This window comes from Numida meleagris, chromosome 8 (assembly GCF_002078875.1).
Source record: "Numida meleagris isolate 19003 breed g44 Domestic line chromosome 8, NumMel1.0, whole genome shotgun sequence".
NCBI lineage: Eukaryota > Metazoa > Chordata > Aves > Galliformes > Numididae > Numida > Numida meleagris.
The window spans coordinates 14,267,885-14,293,158 of record NC_034416.1 but is presented as its reverse complement, the minus strand read 5'-3'; the positions used below and the strand labels follow the sequence as shown (position 1 = coordinate 14,293,158).

Below are 25,274 nucleotides of genomic sequence, written 5' to 3'. Positions count from 1 at the left end.
TTATTCAGGAATCTACCATCCACAGAAATACTAGGAAGAATAAAATTCACCTAATTCCATAAGCCCAATGATAACTGTCCCAATAAGCAACTCACTACTTCTATCATGAAGAACCTACCACCACATCACATGGCATCAGAGATGAGGGTGAGTCTGGAAATACCCAACCATCCCACTGTACACATCCAGAGCCTGAGCCACATGTGGCATAGGGGCACTCCCTTCTGCAGCATGGTCCCTGCCACAGAAAGGTTGGCCCATGTTTTCACCAAGCACAGAAATAAGTCTCAGACCATCTTCATTGTCTTGGTCATACAGGTACAGGAACACATCTGAAAGGCAATGCTGCCCTCTGTTATGTCTTCAGCTACTACCACGTGGCTGCACATGCACGACCAACTACACCCATCTCAGCTCCAGGCTTTGAATCAGCTTCAGTCAAAGGAGATGGAATGGAGAAAGCAGAGCTGCCTTCTCCAAGCAGCAGAGCACCCTGTATTCCTCACGAGCTTCAGAGAACTGGACAAAGTATTCTGCATTCACCAAGGGCAAACGAATCTACTGTAAGTGACTGTAGTTAGTTCTAACCTTCATCCACTGCTTTTTCACTACATATATCAGATATTAAGATTTAAATAAAAATCAATATATTCTCTTTGTAATTTGTATTAGTAGCATTCAACTTCAAGGATTAAAACTAGTTGAAACCGACTGTATTTCCTGTTTAGAAGATAAACTGTGTTTTGCTTTAGCTTTATTTTGGTGTGTTATCTTTTTGGTGAATTCAGTACAGAAATTTCAAGGCAATCGAAAGTCCAATGTAATCATTCTGTATGAAACTGTATGAGAAATATTTTTAAAAATTGAAATATACTAACAAAGTATTATCTTCAGACACCCATTTAAAAATAATATGTGATAGAATTAACAGGAAATAAAGATTATTCCATACTCATACTCAAGGCATGACTCCAATGCCGGTAATCAGACTGACCACTGGTAATGCTGGTAATCAGATGTAGCTCTACAAATACTTTTGTTGTGCTCAGTGGGAGGACTTACGAGGGCAAATACTGCTGGCCTTGGTATAGGTGGGAGCATCGGGGCTTCTCGGATTCAAAGGTTTATTATTAACAAAACACTAATTTGCTCTCACCCCACAAAATGGTTTCAACTGAACAATCACACCACTAGTCGGAGAAAGGCACACACGCGATAAAGGAGAATGAAAAAGCTTGCTGACGTGCTGATACACGGCTGATAAGAAAAACAAAAAGCCACTTGAAAAAAAACAGTTGAGTTTTAGTCGAAGCCAGAAGCTCAACTGGTCTCTTTTCTCTCCAAACGTCAAGAAGATGTTTCCAACGATACTGAAGATACTTCCAATTCTAGCCACTCTTGCAGGTAAGAACAACAAACTGACTGGAGTAACACTGAAGTAAAGGAACTTGCTGAAATAAGACAGCAGGTGACCCTGACTGGCAAACAGGGAGAACATTCAGGATTTATTTCTATATGGAATGAAAATCCTGGCTACGCTGACATGCCATTTTGTGGGAATCAGCAGGCTGACCCCTGACTGGTAATACTTTTTTGCTCAAGAACAGAATTTCAGCTTTGGTAAACTAATGCTTTGCTTTAGAGCCAAGAAGAGGCAAATGGCTCACACACAGAGCACTGGGATCCTTTGGGGTTGGATTTCTCACATTCGCCTTTTGTCTCCCCTTCACAATATCCTGGGAAATGATGCCTTGCATCCACCCCGTTTAAAACTTTTTGGGGGATGCTTAACTTAAGCATGCAAGTAGTCCTTTGGAATTCCATGAAGTGAGGATGTAATACTTGGTGGAATCTAGGAATTATATGGTACAGATAAAATATTTTATTACTGTTTCAAGGATGATGTATTGTGCTAAGCTCTATTTTTAATATATACAGAGGTGGACATTTTAAATCTAATGCTCCACAGAGATGAACAGCCTCCAATTTCACTAAAGAAATTGGAAGTTAGTGTCCATGTTTTCTTTTCAAGATGGAATTGTCTATTTGGAAGCCAAATAAATATTTTAAATAGTTGCTCCTGGTGCTTCAATGTTATCTCTCTCACACACAAACTCCACTGATTTTTGCCTTAGAACGAAAGGAAATTCAGCGCTAGTACAAATGCTTTGCCAGACAATGTCCTCTAATTTCAAGGGTTTGGATTTAAGACTAACAGAGTGGCTGTGTCAAGGGGAATCACTGACTGCAGGTTTCTGCAGCAGCCAGTGAAAGATCAGCAATCCGGTGTTTGCTTTGTTAACACTAAGAAATGCAAGGGACTGCAATGAAAGTGCATGATTCTCAATTAACTGCAGCCACTCTTCTGTAACAAGGAAATGCTCTCACAGTAATGTTGAGGAAAAGACGCAGACCAGCTATTCTTAACAATAAGGTATGCCCTGCTCACACTAGCCTTTTGTAATGTGTAACTTCTTATTCATGCCCTTTTTTCATTGCAGTCAAAAGGCATTTCATATATGAAATGGGATTATAAATTTGAAACAGTGGATTAAACACAAAGCCAAACTCTTAAATTAACTTCCGTGATGTAGAACAGGCTGGGCTGGTCCAGTTTGCTCCATTTTCAGTCAAAAGCACCATCTTAGAATTAGTAGTGGCGTTTAACAACCTTGCTGGAGAAAGAAAGTTTTATTGGTTTTGGCCTTATATGTTCACTAGAACTAAGCAAGCTGTATGTGTTTATTCAAAACATGCAGCTTTATGGAAGCTGGAATCACTTAAGGAATCTGGAGTCACTTCTGCTAACTTCTCCTGGAAAATATCCAGGCTCTGTAGTGCTCCAGATTCCAGAAATAGAGAGTGATAAAGGCAGATGACTGGAAAATTGATGTTTTCAGTAGAACGCTGTTGTGTTGAAAGACTACACCTTTTTTTCAATGAAGAACAGAAAATAAATGCATGCACCTGGAAGCATTATTGTGGCAGGAAACCATTATCTTCCATGCAACTCTAATTGTTAAAGTCGAGATCAATGAGCTGAGACATCTAAAATAATACTGCATGGCTTTCACATTAGATTATAGTAAGGATTAAGCTATTGTGAACTCAAATCACAACCAGGATTTGTAGACAGCACTGGGATCCCCTCCTTCACCAAGGCAGGATCCACTCTGATTTAAGTCAGTCTGCAACCATTCCTGTGAGGCTGCCTTTGTATATAATGTAAATGTTGCTGCAGTTTAAGCCTGCTAGATCTCCTCCTTGCCACCACTGACATGGAAAGTAGATTACTAACTTCTTCTTTCCAGTGAGCTTTTAATGCTCGAGCTAGCAAACAAAATCAAACCAGAAGAGTTTAGACTCTAGGTTGAGATAGGCTTCCATATTGCAGGAGCTGATGAATCTGCAATATTTATGTGGTTAAAAATGCAAAAAAAATTTCCTTTCTTAAACTGTTTTCTCTCATATGGGTGATAATTTGAGTAAAAAATTCTTTTGTTGTTGCTGAAGGTTCTGATTAAACTCTCAAAAGCAGCACCCTAACATAAAATGCACAGATATTCCATTAAGAGACAAATATTTTGTATGTTTTGCCTTTATCACTGACACGCAATATACCTACACGAAAATTAACCAAAATAAATTTCCGACCTTGCTCATTTTACCAGGGGAAGCTCCAAAGACATATATTTTCCACCATGTCCAGAACATATTCTCCTTCAGAATCTCTAGACAGTAGCCTAAAACTGGACTCAGCCATGTAGCAAAGCCCTAACATTCAGACTTTAATTTTAACTGACAGCTCTAGCTAAGTTGCCATATGCCACCACTTCTAGTAACTTGAACAGAGGACAGAAACAGATAAATACTGTAGGACATCACTCAATTCCTTTCATTAACATGGCCCTGTAGCCAAGACTGATCAGAACATTACAAAAAAGAGTTCATCAATTATGTTTGCTCCTTTTCTGTTTGGAGCATGACAGAAAGGGTTGATCAGGTTACCAGAGAATTTTTCACAACTCACATTATAAAAGCATTTCCAGAAAGCTCAGTTTGAAATTTGCAATGCGAAGACACTGGAAAACAAAGAGCTTCTGCAAGGAAGCCATAAGAAACCTAAACAAAAGCAAAGGAGGTTGTGGTGAGGTGGAGGTCAGCCTGTTATCCCAGGCAACAGTGATAGGATGAGAAGTAATGGCCTTAACTTACACCAGGGGAGGTTCAGGTTGGATATTAGGAAAAAATTCTTCTCAGAAAGAGAAGAATTGGCACAGGCTGCCCAGGGAGGTCGTGGAGTCGCCATGCCTGGTGGTGATCAAGAAAAGAGTCGATGTGGCACTGAGGCACATGGTTAGTGGGCATGTGGGGATGGGTTGATGGTTGGACTAGATGATCTTAGTGGTCTTTTCCAACTTTAATGATTCTATGATTCAAAATAAATAGCAAAAGGAAAATAGAGGAAAGCTGCTGGGCTCCAGCCTGGGGGAACTCCACAGTGCCACTGAGTCAGAGTCAATGTAAGAATACAAGAAGAAGGCAGCAGATGGTGAACCGTGGATAAAGATCAGATATCTGAGGAATAAGTGCAAAAAAGAAAGCAAGAAAGGTGTACAGGGGGCCTAGGGACAGCTGTAAACGAGAGTGTCAAGTTCAGGAGAGCACTGAGTGCAGGGAGGCTGCCAGTGAGAAGACAAGTCTATGCAGGTGGAAGCAAGCCTGCTTTCGGGAATTGTGCTTTGCCAGAACAATATTTGTTTTAAGGGGACTTGTTATCACTAGTATTTGCCCAGCAAGCCCAAGGAAAGCTGTACTAAAAGCAGAGTGACAGACACCTCCAGGTTCTTTTGGCAGAGTGGGGCCCTCCATGCGGTGCCCAGGCTGCCCCGCTGCTCTCTGCTCATGTGCTTGCTGCCCACAGGTCACGTCTGCGGAGTTGTGGTGACTGTTCCTGAGAAGACAGTGAACGTCAAGACCGGTGGGAATGCAACCCTCCTCTGCACGTACACGAGTTCTCAGCCGCTGGGAAACTTCTTCATCCAGTGGAGCTTTTACAGTGCCAAAGAGAGCCAACTGCACACTGTAAGATATTTGTTTATTACTAGTATAAAAATATGTTTCAGATATCCGTAGTTCTTAAGGAATTATTACATTTTGTGCTGTTACCTTCTCTGAAGACCCAGGAGGCAGGTAACATCCATGTTCCTGCATTTAAGATTGAGCTGCAATGAAATTTAGGGGAGATGTACCACGTCAGCCTAGGCTCCCAGCTCCTACCGGCTGCCTGAGCTCCTGCAGAAACTTATGAGAAGGTGCCAAAGGGACTCGAATGTTGAACGCTTTGCTCCAAGCCACAGTCACCGGGATGGGGAGCCAAGTCCAGGTGTCCAATCACACAAGCAATCCTGCCCTGGGCCAGCTCCCTTTTCTCTTGTCTGGCAGATATTTCCTTCTATTGTGAGGGTTGTTTTCCTAGTGAGACACCCTCGTCTGTGACAATGCATTCCCCAACCAAGGGTCAGATACAAGCTCCTGGCTCAGCCACCACTGCCACTGCCAGGCGGCTCTGCATGGAGCGGTGCCAAACAGCAGACTATTGGTGCAATGCAAGCGGTCGTAGCTTGGCAGGATTCCATAGGAATTTGTGCTAGCAGGAGATCTGCCACATCAAGCTTGTGTTAGTTTTCTGCAGGATCCCACGAGTGTCATTGTGGTAGCATAACAATCACAGATCAAAGGCTCCTGCCCTGCCTGAGGCCCCAAGAGACAGCAGAGCTGAGAAGTATTCCCCTGCAGCATGGTAGGAGGAAGTGTTAGCATGCAGACGGCACCAGAACAGCGAGGGACACCATGAACTAGACAGCTCCATGCTTAAACCACTGCCTGAGCCTCCCATGTGGCTATGAAGGCCTTGCAGAGCAGCCTGGTCTGCCTGGAAGGAGCCAGTGGGGGGTGATTTCTTATAAGCCACAACAGTGCCAAGAGTTCAAGAGCTATCACTAAACCCAATGTTTTGTTGGGAAACGAATCCATGAATCTCACTCACAGCACAGCATGCAGGCTGTGAGTTCCCTTTAGCTCACCTAGGAAGGTGCTGAGCTCTCAGCAACACTTTCCCTGATAGGCAGAAATGCCTACAGAAGTGTTACTGCATCCTTCAAGACCGTGACTTTCCCCACGCCCTCGTGTCAGGCTTGTGCCTTTTAGACAATTAGTTCCTTTTCTCTCCCATTGTACTCATCTTATTGGTAACACTTCCTTACTAAAATTTCAGTACTGGTTGGTGTTACGCCTGACAGCTGATATAAAGTTGACTTAGAAGACTGGCACAGTCCACATTGATGGTATTCCTGTTATGTTTAATAGTTACTTAATAATATTATGTTCGGAGATTTGCCACTGCTGATAGTTGTACCTTCTATTCAGTTTATCGGTCATAGCAGAATTAGACTTTTTGTAATTTGCAGAATGTACAGTACTGAACAGCAACAGCCAGAAATAGCAATTTAACATAAGACAAGGGAACTGCTTACCCTCCTGCAGTATATCATCGCCATAGATAAAGACTGTACCACTGATAAGTACAAGCAGTGAGCCCATCCCAAATCCTGACTCTAGCTAAATGCCAGACAGATGCATTCACACCTTCCCTGACTAATTGTATGAATAGCTGTTACTCATCATTTACTTTTTTCAAGTCAGAACTGTTTTCTTCAATAAAGAATTATTCATGAGATGGTGGTAGCTTCAAGTTTCCCAAGTAAGTTATACATAGAGTAATACATTATAATTTCGACCAGTACGTTGCATCGTAAACTTCAATCACTTGTTCAGGAGAGTAGGTTCAGGGAAGTACAGCACCAAGGTAGGATCGAGCTCATATTCTCCACAATCAGTTTGAGTCTTTGTGTTTTACTTGCATTGAATTTTCTCTATTGCAAGACAAAAAATGAAATACATGTTCTGGTCACAACGGAGAAAAAAGAGCATGCTGTAGTCAAAATATTTCAGAGGGAGCATAAAAGACAGTGTCAAGAGACCCAGGAGGGGAAAACCATTTGTAAACTACAGCCAACAATGAGGAAATATCTTCTGCAGAATGTAATCACAAAATACTGTGGGTGGTTCAGAATATGCTCAACAAGGATTAACTGATGTGAGGCTACTGTCAGGGAAACCTTGTGGGTCAATCTCTGCAGCACTCGCTCCCAGTTTTAGCGGCTCCCACTGAAGTCAGTGGGAAAGCTGAGCCTATAAGGGCTTAAGAATCACTACTGGGAAAAACTATATCTGTTTTTCTCCCTGTTTGAAATGAATTTCATAGTAAATTCACTTTCGCACTGCAGTACACGTGCGTTGGTAACAGATGATCTGCATTTTCATTAAATAAAGTCGATACAGTCTGGAAAGGCAGCGGGTTAGTAGCTAACCCCATTCTCCACAAAAACAGAGGCAAACCATCCACTCCCTGCAGCGCCCATTCTCAGCCCACGCGCTCAGCAAGGCACTGAGGAAGCCTCTCACTGCCCGGGGCCTGCTGCTGTGCCCAGAGGGTGCAGGTGTGTGCAGAGCTGCAGGACTGGGCGCTGCTCACTGCGCAGTGCTCTGAGCAACCCGCTCAGCCCTTGGGTCCTGTATCTTTTCACAAGAACGTGGTAATGCCTTTGCACTTTCAACTTTATTCACACTGAAATTCATCATGTTAATACAAACACTGGTCAGAAAGGATTGTGACTGCTTGTGGAGTATACCCAATGAGGGAAATGAAAAAAGAATCTGTTTCTACAAAACTGGCTTTGCCCTGGCTGCTTAGCATGCAGCTGAAGTTAAATTTCGTGGCTTGTTTCAAGTAGGAAATATATGCACGGCAATAGGACAGATTGCCACTTTTGCCTTACATTGTTTAAAGAATACTACAATGCAAGTTAAAAATATATTCAGTATACTGGTGAGCTGACCAAAACTACTGAATTAAACACGCTGGCTCTGTAGTCTACCAGCATAGTAGCTTGCATTTTAATTTGGATAATACCATCAAGATTATTCTAAAATGTCAGCAATAAATAAATAAACACTTCCTTACAAATAGCATCCATTTTTCCCTGAAAAGTTTGTTGAAAATTCCATTTGCATTAAAAATTTGCCATTTTCTCAACAACAATGGATAACATTTCCAATTTCCATTTTTTACAATCGAGAATTTCTGCCAAATATTTTAAAGATAGGAAAGTTACAAATATTAAAAAAAAAAAAACCTACAGAAAATACTCCTTGTCCCACCTCCTACAATTCTAAATATTCCCAACATCTTACTAAATGTTAGCTGTCTTGATGACTCCACTATTCACATGACTGGTATAAAAAGAATTAATGGGGAGGGAGGCATTTTTCTTAAGAAATATAAGGAAAAGAAATCTTCATTCCTATAAATAATGTTTTTTTACATCATTGGGAATATGACTATTTCTCTCTACAGCGGCAGTGCATAATAGATCAAAGTCTGTAGAATGTTAGGATTAATTAAGGCAAATTTATGTCATTGAGATGCTTTTGGCTTGTAACGTCAATGAAGGTGAGCCTTAAAGCCTTCAATTTTAGGATACAAGTACCAAGCCCACAGGTATCCTTTTTAAAAGGAGTGTTAGTATTTAGCACTGCCATGTTATAGATTTTGCAGTGTGCTGAGATATGTAAGCTCAGGTACAGTTCTGCCTCAAATGGGATGAATAAGATCAGTGTGAGGACTGATGCCAGTGTTAACATAATGCAAGAGAGTATTCAGCAGCAGATTTTACCTTGCTTGAAGACAAGGCAGTGCTGCTCATTAGCTCACAGACCTGGTGCTTCCCAGCACTTGCTCTACAAAGCTGGCTGGTGTGCTTTGCTGTTTGTTGTGGTGTTTGCACTTCCTGCTCCCTTTGCCCACCTAACATGATGCTGGCACAGGTGCTCAGCAGCTAAAAGCTGTGGCAGTTACACGTGAGAGGATGAGATACCGCAAACAGACGGCATGGTGAGAAGGGAGGCAGCAAGCAGGGGAATGGCAGGTGTTCACTGTGCTGGTTTTAAGACAGTGCAGCTATATTTAGTGTGTGAACAGAAATCTTTCTGCTCATTGGAGCCTAATTCTGCTCTTAGCCTGAGAAGTTTCTCCAGGGGAGAAGCTGAATAATGTAAATATCAACTAATGGAAAATAGGATGCCACGTGTATTTTTAACTTCTTTTTCTTGCCATTTACACCTTAGCAATATGTCTTTTTAATAATGAATTTAATTTTTAAATAAGAGTACCCAGCCAAGGATCTTGAGCTTTCCAAATACCGAACTCTCCCTGCCTGACCTGTGGACAACCTGAAGCAAAAGCTCCTTGTTCAGCTCACCCAGGGTAACAGCATGCACCACAGCCTGGCCTGCTTCCTGTGGTGGGGTCTCAGCTCCTGCTAAGGTTGGCATCTGTGCTTCATTTTATGCTCTGAGTCACTCAGCTGGCCTTGGTGTAAAGCAGCTAAATAAATGTTTGAAAGATTGAAGACTGTTGACTCTGCATAGGCGAGGCTGCAGCCTTGCAAACCTAAATATAACTCCTGAACCCAACCAGCTCCCACCTTGAACCTCCAGCCCAGGCCACCCACGGTCAAAGTGGAATTATCACAGGTGCTGTGTGGCTGCCCAAGATATGCTCACTGCAGTAGTACTGATGGAAATGTTAACTTAGCTAGAGGAGTAAAGAAAATCAATGACTGTTATTTGTAAGAGGCACGGCTTCAGTTAACTGTGGAAAGGGGAACAAAGACCCCTTGTCAGTGTCCGAGCAGTCAGAGCGGATCCCTGCATGTCACTGGGATCACTGTGGTTCTCCCTGGTGCTGGGGTGAATGAACTGATCCTCTGAAGCGGGCAACAGAACAAAACAGAAAGTGGAAATAAGTGGAAAATAATCAGGTTGCAATCCATTTGTTTGGAGCAAATATTAGACTGCAGTCTTATTTTGCCCAATTTTAGGTAAAACTCGGAAATAGGATGGTGTTGCATCCCAATCTGCTCCTGAGGGCACCCTGCCCTTGTGAGGGGCACCACTGCCTTCTGGGGGCTGTGCAGAAACCAGGTGCTTACGCTTCGGGGGAACTCTTACAGTCTCATTTAACTCTCAGACCAGCCCATTTTTGCTCAAATACAGCCTTCCCCGTGTCACGGTATTCTGAGTATGGATGAAAAATCAATCAGTCAATGTCAAAAGATGGTGTATGTGACAGATGCGCGGGGAAGATGTAGCTGGAGATACAAGGTAAGAAAAAAATCCCCACAATCTTAAGGAAAAAAAAATCTAAATAGCTTCTGCTAGATTTACACTGCTATAAAAACTTGTAATCGTGCTCTAGATTAAAATCCTAAAACCAGCACATGACTGAGATGAGTTGAATCAGACGCATCATTCCAAATTTTTAACTCACGCTATGTTTTAGTGCATTTCCCTCTATCAAAATTCTTTTGGATTTTTTTCCTCTAGCTATTCTAGGTGGCTGAATTTGTACACGATCCTTCAGGAATACTCTATCCAAAGGGTATCTTGATGGCATGTCCACACACCAGGAGCATCTGGGTTGAATGTGAGCAAGTCTGAATAGCCCAGATTTGGAGCTATGTATTTGCATAACAAAAAAACCCATTCATCCTGGATATCCCCTTTCTAGAAAGTAACATCTTGAAAAATAACGTACAGAGAGGAACACGAAGCTGCCTGCTGATGTGGCTTCCTCCCAGCCACTGGCTGGCCATCTCCCAGCCTTAATCCATTCCAAACTCTTTGACTGAGTGGGATTCCTGTCCCACAGGGTACAACCCAAAGTAAATTGATGTCTTAATAACTGCCAAAGAGCAGTTACACCAAATGCACTAAGAAAGCATGTTTGTGCTTGATACACTGCAGGAATTTCTCACTAATAGTTCAGCCACAAGAATGATACTGTGCGACCATGAAAGAGATGATCCTCAAGAGTATTTTGCGCCAGTTAAAGCTGCTCAAAGATTAATTCTTTAAAGGCTTCTGACTCCATTCCTTTACTCTTCTACCACTGTGCAGCTGCGACAAGAGGCTTCTAGTCATCCCTAATTACTTGTGCAAAACTCCCAATAATATATGGCAGAATACCCCTGCTGCAGAAGGGCAATATCAGAGTTTCAATACAAATATATAAAAAGAAGCTGTGGATGAGAAAAGGCATTTGGGGCCAGACTTAGTCACATGACATATGTCAAAGAAACCAATGTGTGTACATGGGGATTTGCTTTCTTATCTTGCAGTTTGCTTACTAACCTGAGCCTTAGGCTTTAATTAACACTTTCAGTGTGCAGCATTTGCTCTCTAATTAGATGGTAAGATGCTTGAGGGACTGCTGAATACACTTTTTTCCCATGTTGTTATTTCATAAATTCTGTCCTCAGAATTCAGGGAGATGATGGTATCTAACTGGTAAAGTCAACATCTCCCTCTGCATTTATTGGTAAGAAAGGATCAACGGCTCTTTTTATGGTAGCTTGAGAAACCTCCAAACAGAAAATGGTATAACATAGTGATAGGGCCTGAATGCCTCTCAGTGCCTGAGCTTCACATCTCTCCAGGCAAGGACTGTGAATCAGAATGAAATGCTAAATACATCAGGCGAAGGAAACATCATTGGACAGGATGCTACGGCTTTGCATCTACTGGTGGGAGAAAGCAAGAAGGGGCTGGGGGAGGGAAGACAGGTATTAGAATGGACATCATGTCCTCAGACTGCCTCACAGTCAGGAAATCAAGGCTACTGTGGAGATTAAGTGGGACATTTTGTAATGCATCTTCAAGCATACCTCTTTTTACAAATTTGACATCCAGATGTACTAGGCAAAACAGCAGTTGTGATGCAAGGGCACAAGCACATGGGGAGGTGGAAGGAATATTGACCTGGAAATTGTGAACTAGTCCATCCAAAGATATTTGAAAGACATACTTACACGACTCTAGTATCTGTTTGTCCAGCCCTGAGAAGAGAGAGGAAGCAGATGGAAGCATGTTTTTTTCTAATTTACTGCCTGATTTTTCACACATGCTCTCCACTCCCCAAGGAATAAGATTGTTCTAGGGGAGCTGTATAAAGAAAACCTGTAGGTGGGTTCCTTGTTCTCTGCCAAACATCTGGTAGCTTTTGAAAAGCCGCAACTCAGCATAAGCATTGCCAGTTGCTTCCTCTTTAGGCAAGAACTTTCTTCACCATCACACAAGAAGGGGAACAGCCTTCCCACAGGTCAGGCTAAAGTAAAAGAAAATAATGTAGGAGTTCATGCACCAGATCCTTCTGTATTTGGGACACAAATTGTCTTGTCTCCAGCATCTGGAGTGCATGAAGGTTACCATGATTTTCTTCCCAACTAACATGACCATTCCCACTTCCCTGTTCTTTTTGTCCTCCACATTCCCTGAACAGATACACAAACAGTTCAACTGCCTTGGAAGTCTATGAGCCTGAACCCATCTCCTGGATGTATCAGAGACTGCAACTCTAGAAATGCAAAGTAACAGCCATTGCCTTAGAAATCCAGGCAGGATGGCTGCTGACACTAGTGGTGGTAGGCAAAGCCTGGCCCACAAGTTACAGAACAAACTGCAGTCCTTTGTAAGATAAAGGAGATTTTTTCAACTGCTCAGCTGTTTTGCAGAAACTGAAGTTTCAGACTGTGGAGTTCTTAGGGACAACAATTTTAGGAGCGATAATCTTGGCGCTTTTTTTGTCAGTTATTTGGTTAGTCATCCCAGGCAGCTGCTCCCATGAAATGTGAAAAGGCATCATTATATAAAAACTTGCATGAGCAAGCTGGCTGGTAATTGGAAGTAAGAACCATTACTACATCCTCGATATTGTTTTTGCTCTGGTAAATCATCGACTTCTCTAGAGCTGCCCACGATTTGCCTGAGGACAAAAAGTGCTTATTTCTTTTCAGAGAATACTGAAGATTTCCTTGGTATTTCTTTTACATTCAAGATGCTGGACTTTAAACATACCACACCAATACAAAAAGGCCTCCAGCAAAAGACTACCATTGACTATACTTCTCACAAACAGACTTTTCAGGAACATTTTAGGTAAAATGGAAAGAAATGTCAATGAGATACGTGTTTGTCAGAAGGGACATCAGTTGTCCAAAAAAAAGAAAGAAAAACAAAAGTCTTCTGTATCTTCAACAAAAAACAAGTTTTTGACTTTTGAATTGGAATCGATAAATTTTATAGTTTTTTATTGCAGCTTTTTGAGAGGCACAAACATGGGTTTCTAAACAACACTATAAAAACTTTTGATACAAGGTTTTGAGATACCCATTTTGAGTGTATTGTTTGAAATGGGCTATGCATTCACAGCCAATTAACTGAAGCATGTTCCTCTTAAATGAAATTTCCTGTGTACACAATCCAATCTTACCTCTGGGACAAGATACACACTCAGTAATTAATCACAACATTACTCGGCCTTTTTGGTGCTTACCACCTTCCTTCAAGCAATAAACTCCAGAGCTATTAAGAAAAGCATCACACAGGAGCAGAAGAATAGAGAATAGGCAGGAGCCTGCAGGGGAACTGAGTGCATTTCCCTATGAAGTTCAACTATGCTTATATTCATAGTTTAAGAAAACACTAAAACTGAATGATGTGGTCTAAACCTACGAAGAAAACAAATATTCTCCACTGTGTGGACACCTGCCTCGGATTTAACAGTGTACACAAAATATTTTCTCTGTGTGCATTCAGAAAAGAAGAAAGACCACTCGGGATTAATTTTGCAGCATATTATATGGGGGCTTAGATACATAATTCACCCTGACTTCAGATGAAGCAAAGCACACTCACACAGCACTTGCTCCTGTGTTTACTGGCATGCCTTGACTGCATTTAAGTCTCGAGGTGCCAGTCCTGTTTAGCAGAAACATGTGCTGTAGCTGAGCCAGCATGCAATGGGCTACTTCTGTTACTGTTTACTTTCACATAAATCCCAGTCACTCTGAGGGAGACTGAAGAGAATTTAGCCCCTTTTTCAGTAGCCAAGCCCTATGAAGGGAGATAATGGGCCTGCCTCTCCTCTCAAGCTGCTGCAAGTCACCCAAAACTTAAGTCACTGTACAGCTTAGTTTCACAGCTGGGTGACGCTGATGGAAGCTCTTTCTCTTTCCCTGCTGAAATGGACATCACATCATTGATTGAGAGGAGATGAAAATCCATCACTGCTGAGCTTTATAGAGTTTAACAGAAGTCCGATTAGAAGTCACAGTTCTTTGTAACTTCAAACTCATGAACCAAGCAGTGTACAACACTCAGTTGCTACTTGTATTAGGATAAACAGGAGGAGAGAAGTGTGGCCAATGGCTTTTTTTTAATTACAGGTAGATCCGTTTCTGATGAGTGATTTGTTTAAAGCAAACTCCTAATTTTGAACACTGCCCTTCCTTCTGAAATACGAGGGTGTTCATCCAGACTTCAATTTTGCATTAGATTCTGGCAAAGCATGGCGTTGGTTTTAAAACTGATGGCCCTGCATGCAAAAAATGGCAACTGGAGATTCTCTCCAGCAGTTTTGCAAACTTTCTAACCTAGTTTGTGCTGTGCTAGCATTAGAACTCTTACCCTTCCTCCCTGCAACCCCACTGTCCCACATTTTGTTAGTGCACATAGTAGTGTAGCTTTGGTATTTAGAGCCCTGCATCCATTGTACCTGGTGTTTGCAATCCTGTGGTTGGCAAAGATCAGCTCTTGTTGGAAAGTGGACAAAATTGCACTTGAGATGGGGCCAAGCTGTAGTACTGGGGCTGCTGGTCCTACGCAGTCTGGGTTTTGACCTTCATTTGAAAACTTTATCATTGCATACACCAGCCATGTTCTGGCAATTTTAGGGTGTAGCTTGCCTTAAGCTAATATAGGTTTCCAGATAACATTGCTTAAAGATTTTAGTCAACACTGTATCAGGGTGGATAAATAGAATTAAAAGTAAGTATTCTTAATTCAAAAGGCAATCAGTTGGTCTGCAAAGTAAAGCAAATCACACTTCTTGATTAGGGATTTACCGTGTCCCTACAGGCAGGAAGCTTTGACAAAAAAGAACTTTGATACTACTCAAGTGGGAATGACATTTTACACCAGTTTGTGAAACTTTTTCCTACAAGCGTTTTCCAGCTATTTCCATGATAAACATATTGTCAGTCCAACTTAATAAGAACATTTACACTGCTGATTTTGGAATACTGACAGTAGGACAAATGTTATATCTATTTGGGTACCAACTTGTAATTCTGCGTGATTACTACTTACTGGTGTGAGAAAATGGCTGTGAGTCCTTGAACCATTCAATGTGTGTAGACAATGAAGTTTGTGCACTGGGAAGCATATGGCTTATCGCAAGTACTATCACTTATATACAGTACTACTACTAACATCTGAGAAAAACGATTAATTCCATAGTCTCAATCTTTGTTCTTTCAGATCTCAGTTTCACAGGCAAATTCATTGGGAGATAGTGCATGTACTCCTTCAGAACTATTATATTTACTCCACAGCAAATGAGGTATCATGGCTCAAGGCCCAAGGCTCAAACTATCAGTCTCCACAATGAACACTGTCCCTCCTTTCAGTCAACAGATGTGGTCTTCCAAGCTTACAAAGCCAATTTTATCCCCACAGCGCTGTTAAGTGCAATTAATGCTACTGAAGTCTGTGAAATCAGTCAACATTAAACAGCAAATTTTAGTTTGGGAGGAAACGTACCATTCCCTAGAGGCATTTTTCTTTACTGTGCCTGCAATTCTGCAGAAGTTTCGTACTGGTTAGCAGAAGGGGAAATTCTTGATCTCAAATAGGTACCACTTCAAGCACTGAAGCCAGCAGCTATTCCTGACTTCCACCTATGGTATAAACTCGAAAAACCCAACAAGATAGGCCACGAGACTGGCTCTGACCCTGATTACACAAACAAGGAGAACAGCATGGTTGCTCTAATAGCATGTGTGGTTATTCTGTTGGTGTGTTGGTGTTCTTGTATCGCATTTTTATTGCTTTCAAATTTACTGCAAACAGATCAGGCATCTTGTTTGCTTAGACCTATGCTGAGTGGATTCACTTCAGTTCTCTGTTTGCTTCTGTATTTGGAAAGCTCTGTAGCCACTTTTTGCAATGACAGGTCTGTTCCTGTCATAATCTTCTACTAAGCTGCTTATTAATAATATCACAAATGATCACTGCTTCAATTAGCACCACTATTAACTGCACATAACATTGCATTTTTACAGCTTTGTCATATGATGATCAATGATCTCACCTTTGTTCCTGCAAACATACAACCTGTGACTTAAGTACAAACAGAAAATTAGCTACTGTCCATTTACATCATTTACATGACTAAAAAAATCCCTGAAAAGCTTGCCCCTCTAAAAACCATTAGAAACATATATTCAAATGTACCATGTTTTTATCTCTTTCTCTGAGGGGGGTGCAAGAAAGAGGTCATCTTGCTTCACTTAATGAAAAATCAACCACTATCCTGTTATGAGTAGCAAAGGCACAGTAAGATCTCTTGTTATTAAACTAACAACTTGTTTTGTACCACAGATCTACTATTACTCAGAAGGACAGTCTTATTCCTATGGAGAGTTTAAGGACAGGATCACGGCTGCAACAAGTCCAGGGAATGCGTCAATAACAATCTCCAACATGCAGCCCTCCGACACTGGTTCCTACACCTGTGAAGTTTTCAGCCCCCAGGATGGTGCTGGACAGAGTCAAAAATCGGTGATTGTCAATGTGCTGGGTAAGTAACTTTCCTCTGTGCTGCTGTCTTGTACCTTTCCTGCCTTTTTACAAGAACTGAGCTCACGCCACAAAATGCGCAGCAGCAGGAGGAATTACAGAGCAGCGATAAACAAGGCCCACGATGCAGAAAAAGGGCTCATTTATGTATTGACGCAGTTTTGCTTCAAGGCTTTGGAGGCAGAGAGAGCTTGTGGTGCCATCTAGCTTCCAGGCAGAGCAGACCTCGTCTGATACCACTCATGGCTACGTTTACTTGGCTTACAGTAAAATCTCATTCTCCCACAAGGAGCCTTTATATTCATCCTCCCCAAAAGCTACCTAATTTTAACAGGTAGCTGGAACTACCCAACTTCACTAGATTTTTGATGCCAGAAAAGAAGGGATACTGTTTGATTAAAATGAAAAGCCCCTCTAGCTGCTAGTGGCAACTCCCCTGGCAAGCCATTGCTTTCAGCATAACCAGGCCCAGCAAAGACTGACATTTGACTGAGGCCTAATGGCTGTGGTGACCTGTGTGCATCTGGGAGAGGCAGTGGGACTGCCCAAGGGTTCTGCTCCAGCCTGTCCTCCAGAAGCTCTAGAGTATGCACTGAATGGAAATATTATGAAATCTATTTTGAATTGAAGAAAACAACAGTTCAGCTGTGAGCAAGCAGGGCAGAAGATGGAAAAAGAAGTGGAATTAGGTATTTTCCTTCCTAGTAAGATAAAATTTTGTACTAACCCCATCTAACCATTGCTTTTGTACTGAGAATTCAAACCTGATCAGTTACAAACCAAAGCTCTATGCAAGCAATTTCAACATAATTTACCTACCTGCCAGGGATAAGACAAAGACATGTGTAAATCTAATCCCTGACAGTCATGTTTTCAAAGTCCAAGTACTAATTCTCATCTAGAATTCCCCAAAGAGTAAATCTCAGAACCCTTAAGTAAGAAACAGTACTATTCACACAAAAATTCAGTTATGCACATAAAATTTGGTTGTGTTCACTGCTTGTATAGTTCCACTGATGTCACTCTAAAGAACCACAACAGCACGTATAGATGTAGGAAATGAAAAATCATAGCTCTAAGTGAAAGTAGTATCTTTTGTGTATAAAGTGAGAAAACACTATCAAAACAGACTTTTTTTTTTTTTTCCCCCCACAAAACTATAGTCGATTTATTTCCTCTGCAACCACAAGACACTGAAGAATCAGGCTTGACCCTCTCCTTTTTCATGGGAAATCTCCTGTGGCCCTACAGGAAATGATGCTGCTATGTGGCAGAAAATTATACGATGAATAGTGGCTGACTCATTATAAGTAGCTGACAGTCTTCATCACCTCCATAATAGTACTTAGTATGTAAAAGGAAGACAAGATAATAATCCTAGGCTGTGTGTATATATTTAGTATTACTCAAATCTTTATAGAAGATCTTTTGGCTAGATCCATAAACAAGTCTATGCTCTCAGGTGGAAATCAGTAACTGGGGTTAAATCCTTTACTGCAGCAGCACAGGAACAGGCCTTGATGTAGAAACCAAAGCCCTGGCTTATACTCATGTGTCATTCTCCTTGTTATTTTACAGTCAAACCTTCAAAGCCTCTCTGCAAGATAGAAGGAACGCCTGAAAAAGGCCATCTAATCTACCTCTTATGCAAGTGCGACCAAGGATTGCCTCACCCCACCTACCGCTGGTACAAAGTAGATGAGAACACCCTCACCCCAGTGACTGAACAGTTCAGTACGTAACTACAGGACTACCACGCCGTGTTCAAGAGTAGGAGTTTCATAGTATCAGCCAGGACTGCACACATTTTGTATCATATAGGGCAGTGAAACATACCTTCTCTTGTGACGCTCAATACCACAAATTCCTATTTTCACATGCTCAAACTGACCAATAGCTGTCACAAAGACCTATTTTTTTTTTCTATTTTTTTTCCTATTTGTTTTAATAAAAAATGTGTGGCATCTTAAAATGTTACCCACACCATTACATTAAATTGTTAAAATGGGAGAAATATTTATACCGTTACATCTCCCTTCCCTTGGAATTCTGAATTAACATATACTCAAAATAAGTCAATTTGTCATTCAGTTGCTAAGAACTCAATCCTGAAAGTCTTCAGTACCCATTATCTTTTCATTTATGAAATTATACTGACAATATTATGTATTTACGGAGTATTACAGATGTATTTACAGAGTAGGGGCATACTTCTCACATTCTAATGTACTCCTACAGAATCTACTGTAGTAATTTTCAAGGAAGGTATAAGTTTTTGATTTAAAGACTATTAAAAAAGTGAATGAATGAATGAATGATGTTCTTCACCTCTTAACAGCTCTCAGAATTACCAGCTATAGATAATCATTTGCCTCTGAAGTATATATGAATGGTAATCTGTACCTGCTCACTTTTTGTCACAGATCCAGACACGGGCATTCTTTACATTGGGAATCTCACTACCTTTGAAACAGGATATTACCGATGCATAGCCAGCAACATCATGGGGAACAGTACTTGTGAGCTCGACCTAACTTCAATGCGTAAGTGAAAGTAATCCCTTGCATCATGTATATATAATACACTGCAGAAAAATGCTGTAATATCCTTAAAATGCAGATTTTTGGCAATACAGACAGCATGGACACTGGAGAGCAGTGGTCAGCCATGTTTGTGTGCAGTTTTTTCATGTAACCAGTAACAGTAAATTTATGTTGTATAAGTAACCATGTACCCAAAATGGGTGCTCAATCATTCAGTGGTCTATAAAATGAAAATGGCAAGTCAGAGCTAGCAGTTGCACTGGAGATAGAAGGCTTTTAGGGCTCACAAACAATCAGAGCATGGATTTTACATCTCAGATAAACAACAGTGATAAAGGCAACCTGCATTTCAGAATTTGTTTGAAAAGACCGAAGAGCAAAGGCTTTCAAACTACTGCAAAGGTTAACAGCCCAATACCTCCCTTACGCAGTCATAAACATGGGGTTTGTTGGGGGTAGGGAGCTAACTACCAAGAAGAGAGGCAGTGGAGGTCATAAAAGCACAGTTCTCTCCTTCCTAGGGCATCTTTGGTCTCCTAGAAAAACATGTTTTTGTCTTTAGCTCTTCAGACTGAGTGCCTTCTTTCTGCTATAGGCTCCTCCACTAAATTTCTATAAGATTTTGCTGTAAAATTCAAGTAATCTTTCTTTTTGTTTACAATGTTCTTCTCCTCTCTCCTAGATTCTGACAGTAATATTGTTGCTGGAGCATTAATTGGAGCAATTCTGGCAGCTGTTGTCATTTGCGCTATCGTCTGGGTCTTAACCAAGAAGGCAAAGAAAAAGAAGTCATCAAGTAATGAAATGCAGTAAGAATCTGCTTGCTTGATCTTATGACAATTATTTCTGTAAAGTACTGTTGATAAAACAGAGCTAAAGTAAAATGTAAATATTGTAAACATTTATAGAAAAGAAAATAATACAATGCTCGAGAAGATTTCCAAAGTAAGATTATCTTTGTGTGTGACTTCTAAGCTCTTGCTCTTGTAACAGAGGTTACCATTGCCCTCTTCCTTATGTTTACATGCAGTTACCTTTTAGCAATTCCTAAAATAGTGATGCAGATGTTTTCGAACAAAACAAGTTGGAAAAGTTGGAAAAATTGTGTTTAAAATGTAAAAGTTAATGGTGGTGGTTAATGGCAGGTGGATGAAATAAAGAAAGAAATAGCAGCTAAGGGTTTCCTCAGCAAATAGACTGACTAGTTACTAGATATGACAGTGGGCTATGAGACACATGCTGAAGATGCTCTAAGGAGATACTCAAAGGGAAGGAGACACAAAGGTTTAGGAACAGGATGGTGCCCAGAATGTCCATTTTGATCCTGCCCTGGAGCTGATTTTTCCTCTGTGCTTAGGTCACTCATTTGTCTCTTAAGTTGCCAAATCTTCAGGGTAACAATTTCATATGCTACACAGGCTGTATTTAGCCCCATGATGTTAAATGCTAAATACACACAGCTGAGCCTAGAAAGATTGCCATCTGGACGCTGCCCTGTAGCAGAGGTCTCAGACTTCCTGATGGGACTGTTGCTAATCCAGACCAGTGGCCTCATTCATGTACATCACTTCTGCTTTGAACTGATGCAGCTTTAACATCTAGGTTTGTGCTTGGATCCTAATCAATCTTACTATGTGGAATTAATCCACTACTATCTAATATTTTTTACATGTGAAACTACTTAAATATTGGAAGTTGTATTGTTTTGATGAGGTAAATGGAATTCATATGTTACTAAAAATATTTTTCTGGATGTCAGTCTCTTCATAGCTCCTTTCTGATTGCACCCTACTTTTATGTATTTCAATGGAACACCAGATCCGCATGCAATTTCCCTGAAAGCTCACACCAACCAGCACGTTTTGCTGTCCTTTCTCAGACACTGTCCAACAGCATTCAGTTTCCCATTCTGCTTTCACGACCTGGCGTTTAAACACACTAAAATCTCTTTTCTAATAGGGTTACTTAGTGATGTAGATCACTAGAACTATCAATCTTCCTGTCTTAGCAGTGATTTTGTAGTTTCTCAGGTGCTCTCACGAAAGAGTAATAATAATACGGGAGTTACTGTTAAGATGAAAAAGCTACAACGATTCATTCTTTCAAAAGACTCTAGTGTAGGCGGGACATCAGTATATGAAATCTCAATCCTCCTCCTGTCTTCCTGCAGAGTAATGGCTCAGAAAGAATCCAATGCAGAGTATGCTCAGGTACCTAATGAAGAAAATGTACCTGCAACCACAGTTCTATCAAGCAACGCGACAAACGAACAACCTAGTGCTGATGAAGCAGCAGCGTCTGAAACACCTGAAAATGATGAGAAGCACGAAGTGGAAAAAGAAGAAACAGCCTGAAGTTCATTTTAATACAGTTTTCCTCGTTCGCTTTGGATCACGTTATAAGAAAAACAACAAAAAACATCACTGAATTAACACAGCACTGTGGCTAAACTCATTTGTATTGTGAACCGCTGGATTGAAAAGGATGGTACAGACACACTTTGAGAATAGCAGATGTGGCCTTTAAAGTTAACCAAATTTAACTTATTATCTAGTTATACATAAATGTAAGTATGAAAAAAATACCATCTGCAATCATCCAACCTAGTTTGCAAAGCTAATTAGAAAATGGTCTCAATTTTTGGAGACACTGCTTTCAATCTTGTGCACTGCAGAGAAACGTGTCTGACTCAGGGATCTGCTATGTTTGGGCATTTAAGACTTTTATAGGATCTACTATTCATAAATCCTTTGGTGACTGTTCTAGCCTGTAACTGTTAGTAATATTACACATTCATCTTTAAAATAGATGATATAAAGATACAACTGTGCTAAAATTTTTCAATGCAGTTCCTACAGCTAAGTACCTTCACCAACACATAAGCCCTGAGGTCCTAGTCAAGATTCAGGTAGAATCATAAAACGTAACTGTATTCATTGTTCTTTCCACATAGTTTTGTAGCTTGCAAGAGATTTGATGCATGCGTTCCAGCCTTCAGCCTCATTTTAGAGGAAGAAAGCATTTACAACATTCTAGTAACACAGTTTTAGCTAAGAACTGCTGGTGACAGAACATGGGTCAAACCCTTACTAGTGCCAGCACTGCCTCATTCTATCAGCAGATCTATGCACTCCTTTCCCTCCAAAATACCCAGAGTAAGTCACAACCTGTATATATGCTTCTTCTTAATCAGGCATTTCTTTTATTAAATCACAGATTTTACTAAGCAAAATCTGCAAACTCTAACTATGCAATCTAGCTTCAGAGCCTCGATGAGTACTTTTTAGATTCACACCCAAACAGTTTCATAAGCACGCAACAACCTGTCACTAAGCACAAGCAGTAACAGCAGCAGTGCCATTTGGGTGCCATTTCTTAGCAATGATGTTGCCTAATGAGATAATTCAAATGAATTATTGGTCCAAGGGAGACCACTACTGCTAATGCTACTAATGCTGCTGGCATTAACTTTAAATAGCTTCTTCTCTGGTGCTCCTAGGCCTTTTTCCACTCTTGCCTTTCATGGACGAATCTACGCAGCTCTCTTCATGACACATCTTTAGTTGTGTTAGTTCTAAAGTAATCTCCTGTATTGTGTCACTTATATTTTTCTTACAGTAAGGCGTACAAATCTCAGGTCTCCACAGCTACACCAATGTAATTGTATGGGGGGTGGGGGAGAATATATTATGTGGTCATCATCATCAGTTTTTAATCTTTCCTTATCTCCACACATTTCTCTGCATGTGTTCCTCATATAACTGACTAGAGTATGGCAGGGGCTTATTCTGGTGAATTTGTTATTACGTTGTACAGCTATGTTATACAACTAATGCAAAGTTCCTAGACCACCACATTTGCTAAAAAATAGAACCTGCTCACGTCATGTTAATGTTTTTATATAAAACAAAGAATGCAAGTTCTTGATAAATAATCCCTCCCTTACTTCTACCCAGCACTTTGTAATAGTTTAAGAACAATCCAACAAAACAAAAACCCAAAGAAACAAACGGAAAAAAAGCAGAACGGATTGCTGGGGATGAGGAAAATAATAAATACATTTGTTTGGGGTTTCCTAATACAGAAATGTTTCTGTGAGCCTTCTCACAGATGTTTGTCCTCATTATGAAGGTTCTCTCATGTAAAATAATTGATAATGAAGAACAGGTTTGTAGCTCTCCATGGATGCTTTTGACAAAGCTCAAGCCAAATTAGATATTGATGCACGGCATGCAGCTCAAAAACCCTGCAGAGCTATGCAGGATGCACAGTCTTTCAGAATTTGCCTCAGATGTTCCAGCAGTCTTACCTGCATTGACCATTTATCTCCTCCTGAGGGAGCAGGGGTCATTAATATGGGAAGTAGGTACTAAGCCAACATTCGAGCCATCATCATCCAGGGATGTGGATTTACAAAGCTACAGAGCTGTAGCAGTTTTAGGGTGGTTTTTTCGTTTCTTTTCTATATAAAGATTAAGGACCAACACAGAATTGTATCTTCCAATTCAAGTTTTCAGCAGCATCTGCATAACACATAAGAAACAACATTTACCCAGTTAAGTTTCTGCTTCCAGCAAGGCCTGCAGAGCCAGGGGTTACTGTAAAGGCAAGCTTCTGCCACTGCTCTCAGTAGGTACTCTCAATGAAATTTAACCTGCATTTTTCTTTCTAGGCTAGAGTAAGTAATTGGTGAAGATATTTGTTTGGATCTAAGTTTCTGTCTTGATTATCTAAATAGATTGCATTAACTTAATCTCTACCAGTTAAACTGCAGAAACTGTCATCATCTTCTGTTTCAGCACTTCCTTGCAGCTGAAAAAACCCCTTCTATCTCCATACTGCGTAAGAGGTGGCAGGCTTTCAGCTGACTTGCTCATTTTGTCCCATGCACAAAAGCTATTTTAGAAAATACTGGTTTTGTTACACGTAAGTTTAATAAAGTTTTATAACACCAAAGATTGCTGTTTAGGACAGTATTTTTATTTCATAGAACTTCATCAGCACGATCTGTTCAGAAAGGAGAACTCACCCACCAGTGCTACAACGGACCTTACCAATGTCAGAAGAGGATGTTGAAGCCCAGATCCTTTCCCTGTGTGCAGCTTTCCAGCCACTCTGCCCCAAGCCTGTAGCATTGCATGGGATTGTTGTGTAGGACACAGCACTTGGTCTTCTTAAAGCTCATACAGTTGGCCTCAGCCCAGCGCTCAGCCTGCCCAGATCCTGCTGTAGAGCCTTCCTACTCTCAGGCAGATCCACACTTCCCCCCCAGTTTGGTGTCATCCACAAACTTACTGGTGGTGCACTCAATCCCCTCATCAGGATCATCAATAAGGATATTAAACAGGGCCGGCCTCGGTACTGACCCTGGGAAACACCACTCATGACCATGGCCAGCTGGATTTAACTCCATTCACCACCACTCTCTGAGCCCGGCTGTCCAGCCAGGTTTTTTTCATTTTGCAGTAAGGATTCTCACCTCTAATGCTAAATGCTAAAATACTGGATTTCATTCTAATCACACCACAAAGGAAACCACAAAAAAAGAAAAAGGAAAATCCCAACCTCCCCCACATCTATTCAAGTAGAGATTACCAGTTCAAAATTAAGAGACGAATGAGCTACTGACAAGCACATGGAAGCTCTCAATGATCCTTATTAAAAAGCAATTTATAGGATGTCTTCACTTCTCTCCCGGCCAAACAAACCCTTACATGACTGCAATCATCACAGAAGTTGCTAGTTTTTCTAACACCCTACACATACAGATGCTTGCTTTCCTACTTATTCCTATGCATTTTGCAAGAATTCAGCAGGAAATCACCTTACAATCATGCTTTATCCCTTAAATTATTACCTGAAGCACAGCAAACAGGAATATCATTTTGAGACTCACAAAGTTGTTTGAAA

At 40.9% G+C, this 25,274-nt stretch overlaps 2 protein-coding genes across 6 annotated transcripts in view; one reads left to right on the top strand and one right to left on the bottom strand.

Moving 5' to 3' along the window:
- The window catches only part of PSMD10 (proteasome 26S subunit, non-ATPase 10), a 46,764-nt gene that overhangs the window by 18,553 nt on the left and 2,937 nt on the right, over positions 1-25,274 (bottom strand). The gene's annotated exons all lie outside the window — the stretch shown is intronic.
- On the top strand, positions 414-24,320 carry VSIG1 (V-set and immunoglobulin domain containing 1). Of its 3 annotated transcripts, none has more exons than XM_021406139.1 (9): positions 414-563; positions 1,195-1,404; positions 4,925-5,085; positions 10,180-10,287; positions 16,624-16,822; positions 18,400-18,555; positions 19,245-19,364; positions 20,047-20,160; positions 21,535-21,674. In XM_021406139.1, exons 2-9 carry the CDS (start codon positions 1,356-1,358, stop codon positions 21,537-21,539), a joined length of 912 nt encoding a protein of 303 aa, XP_021261814.1. In that variant the 5' UTR covers positions 414-563; positions 1,195-1,355; the 3' UTR covers positions 21,540-21,674. The 3 variants fall into 3 exon arrangements, with proteins under 3 accessions (XP_021261814.1, XP_021261812.1, XP_021261813.1); XM_021406137.1 differs by having other exon boundaries at positions 415-563; positions 20,047-20,173; positions 21,535-24,320; XM_021406138.1 differs by lacking the exon at positions 10,180-10,287 and having other exon boundaries at positions 419-563; positions 20,047-20,173; positions 21,535-24,320.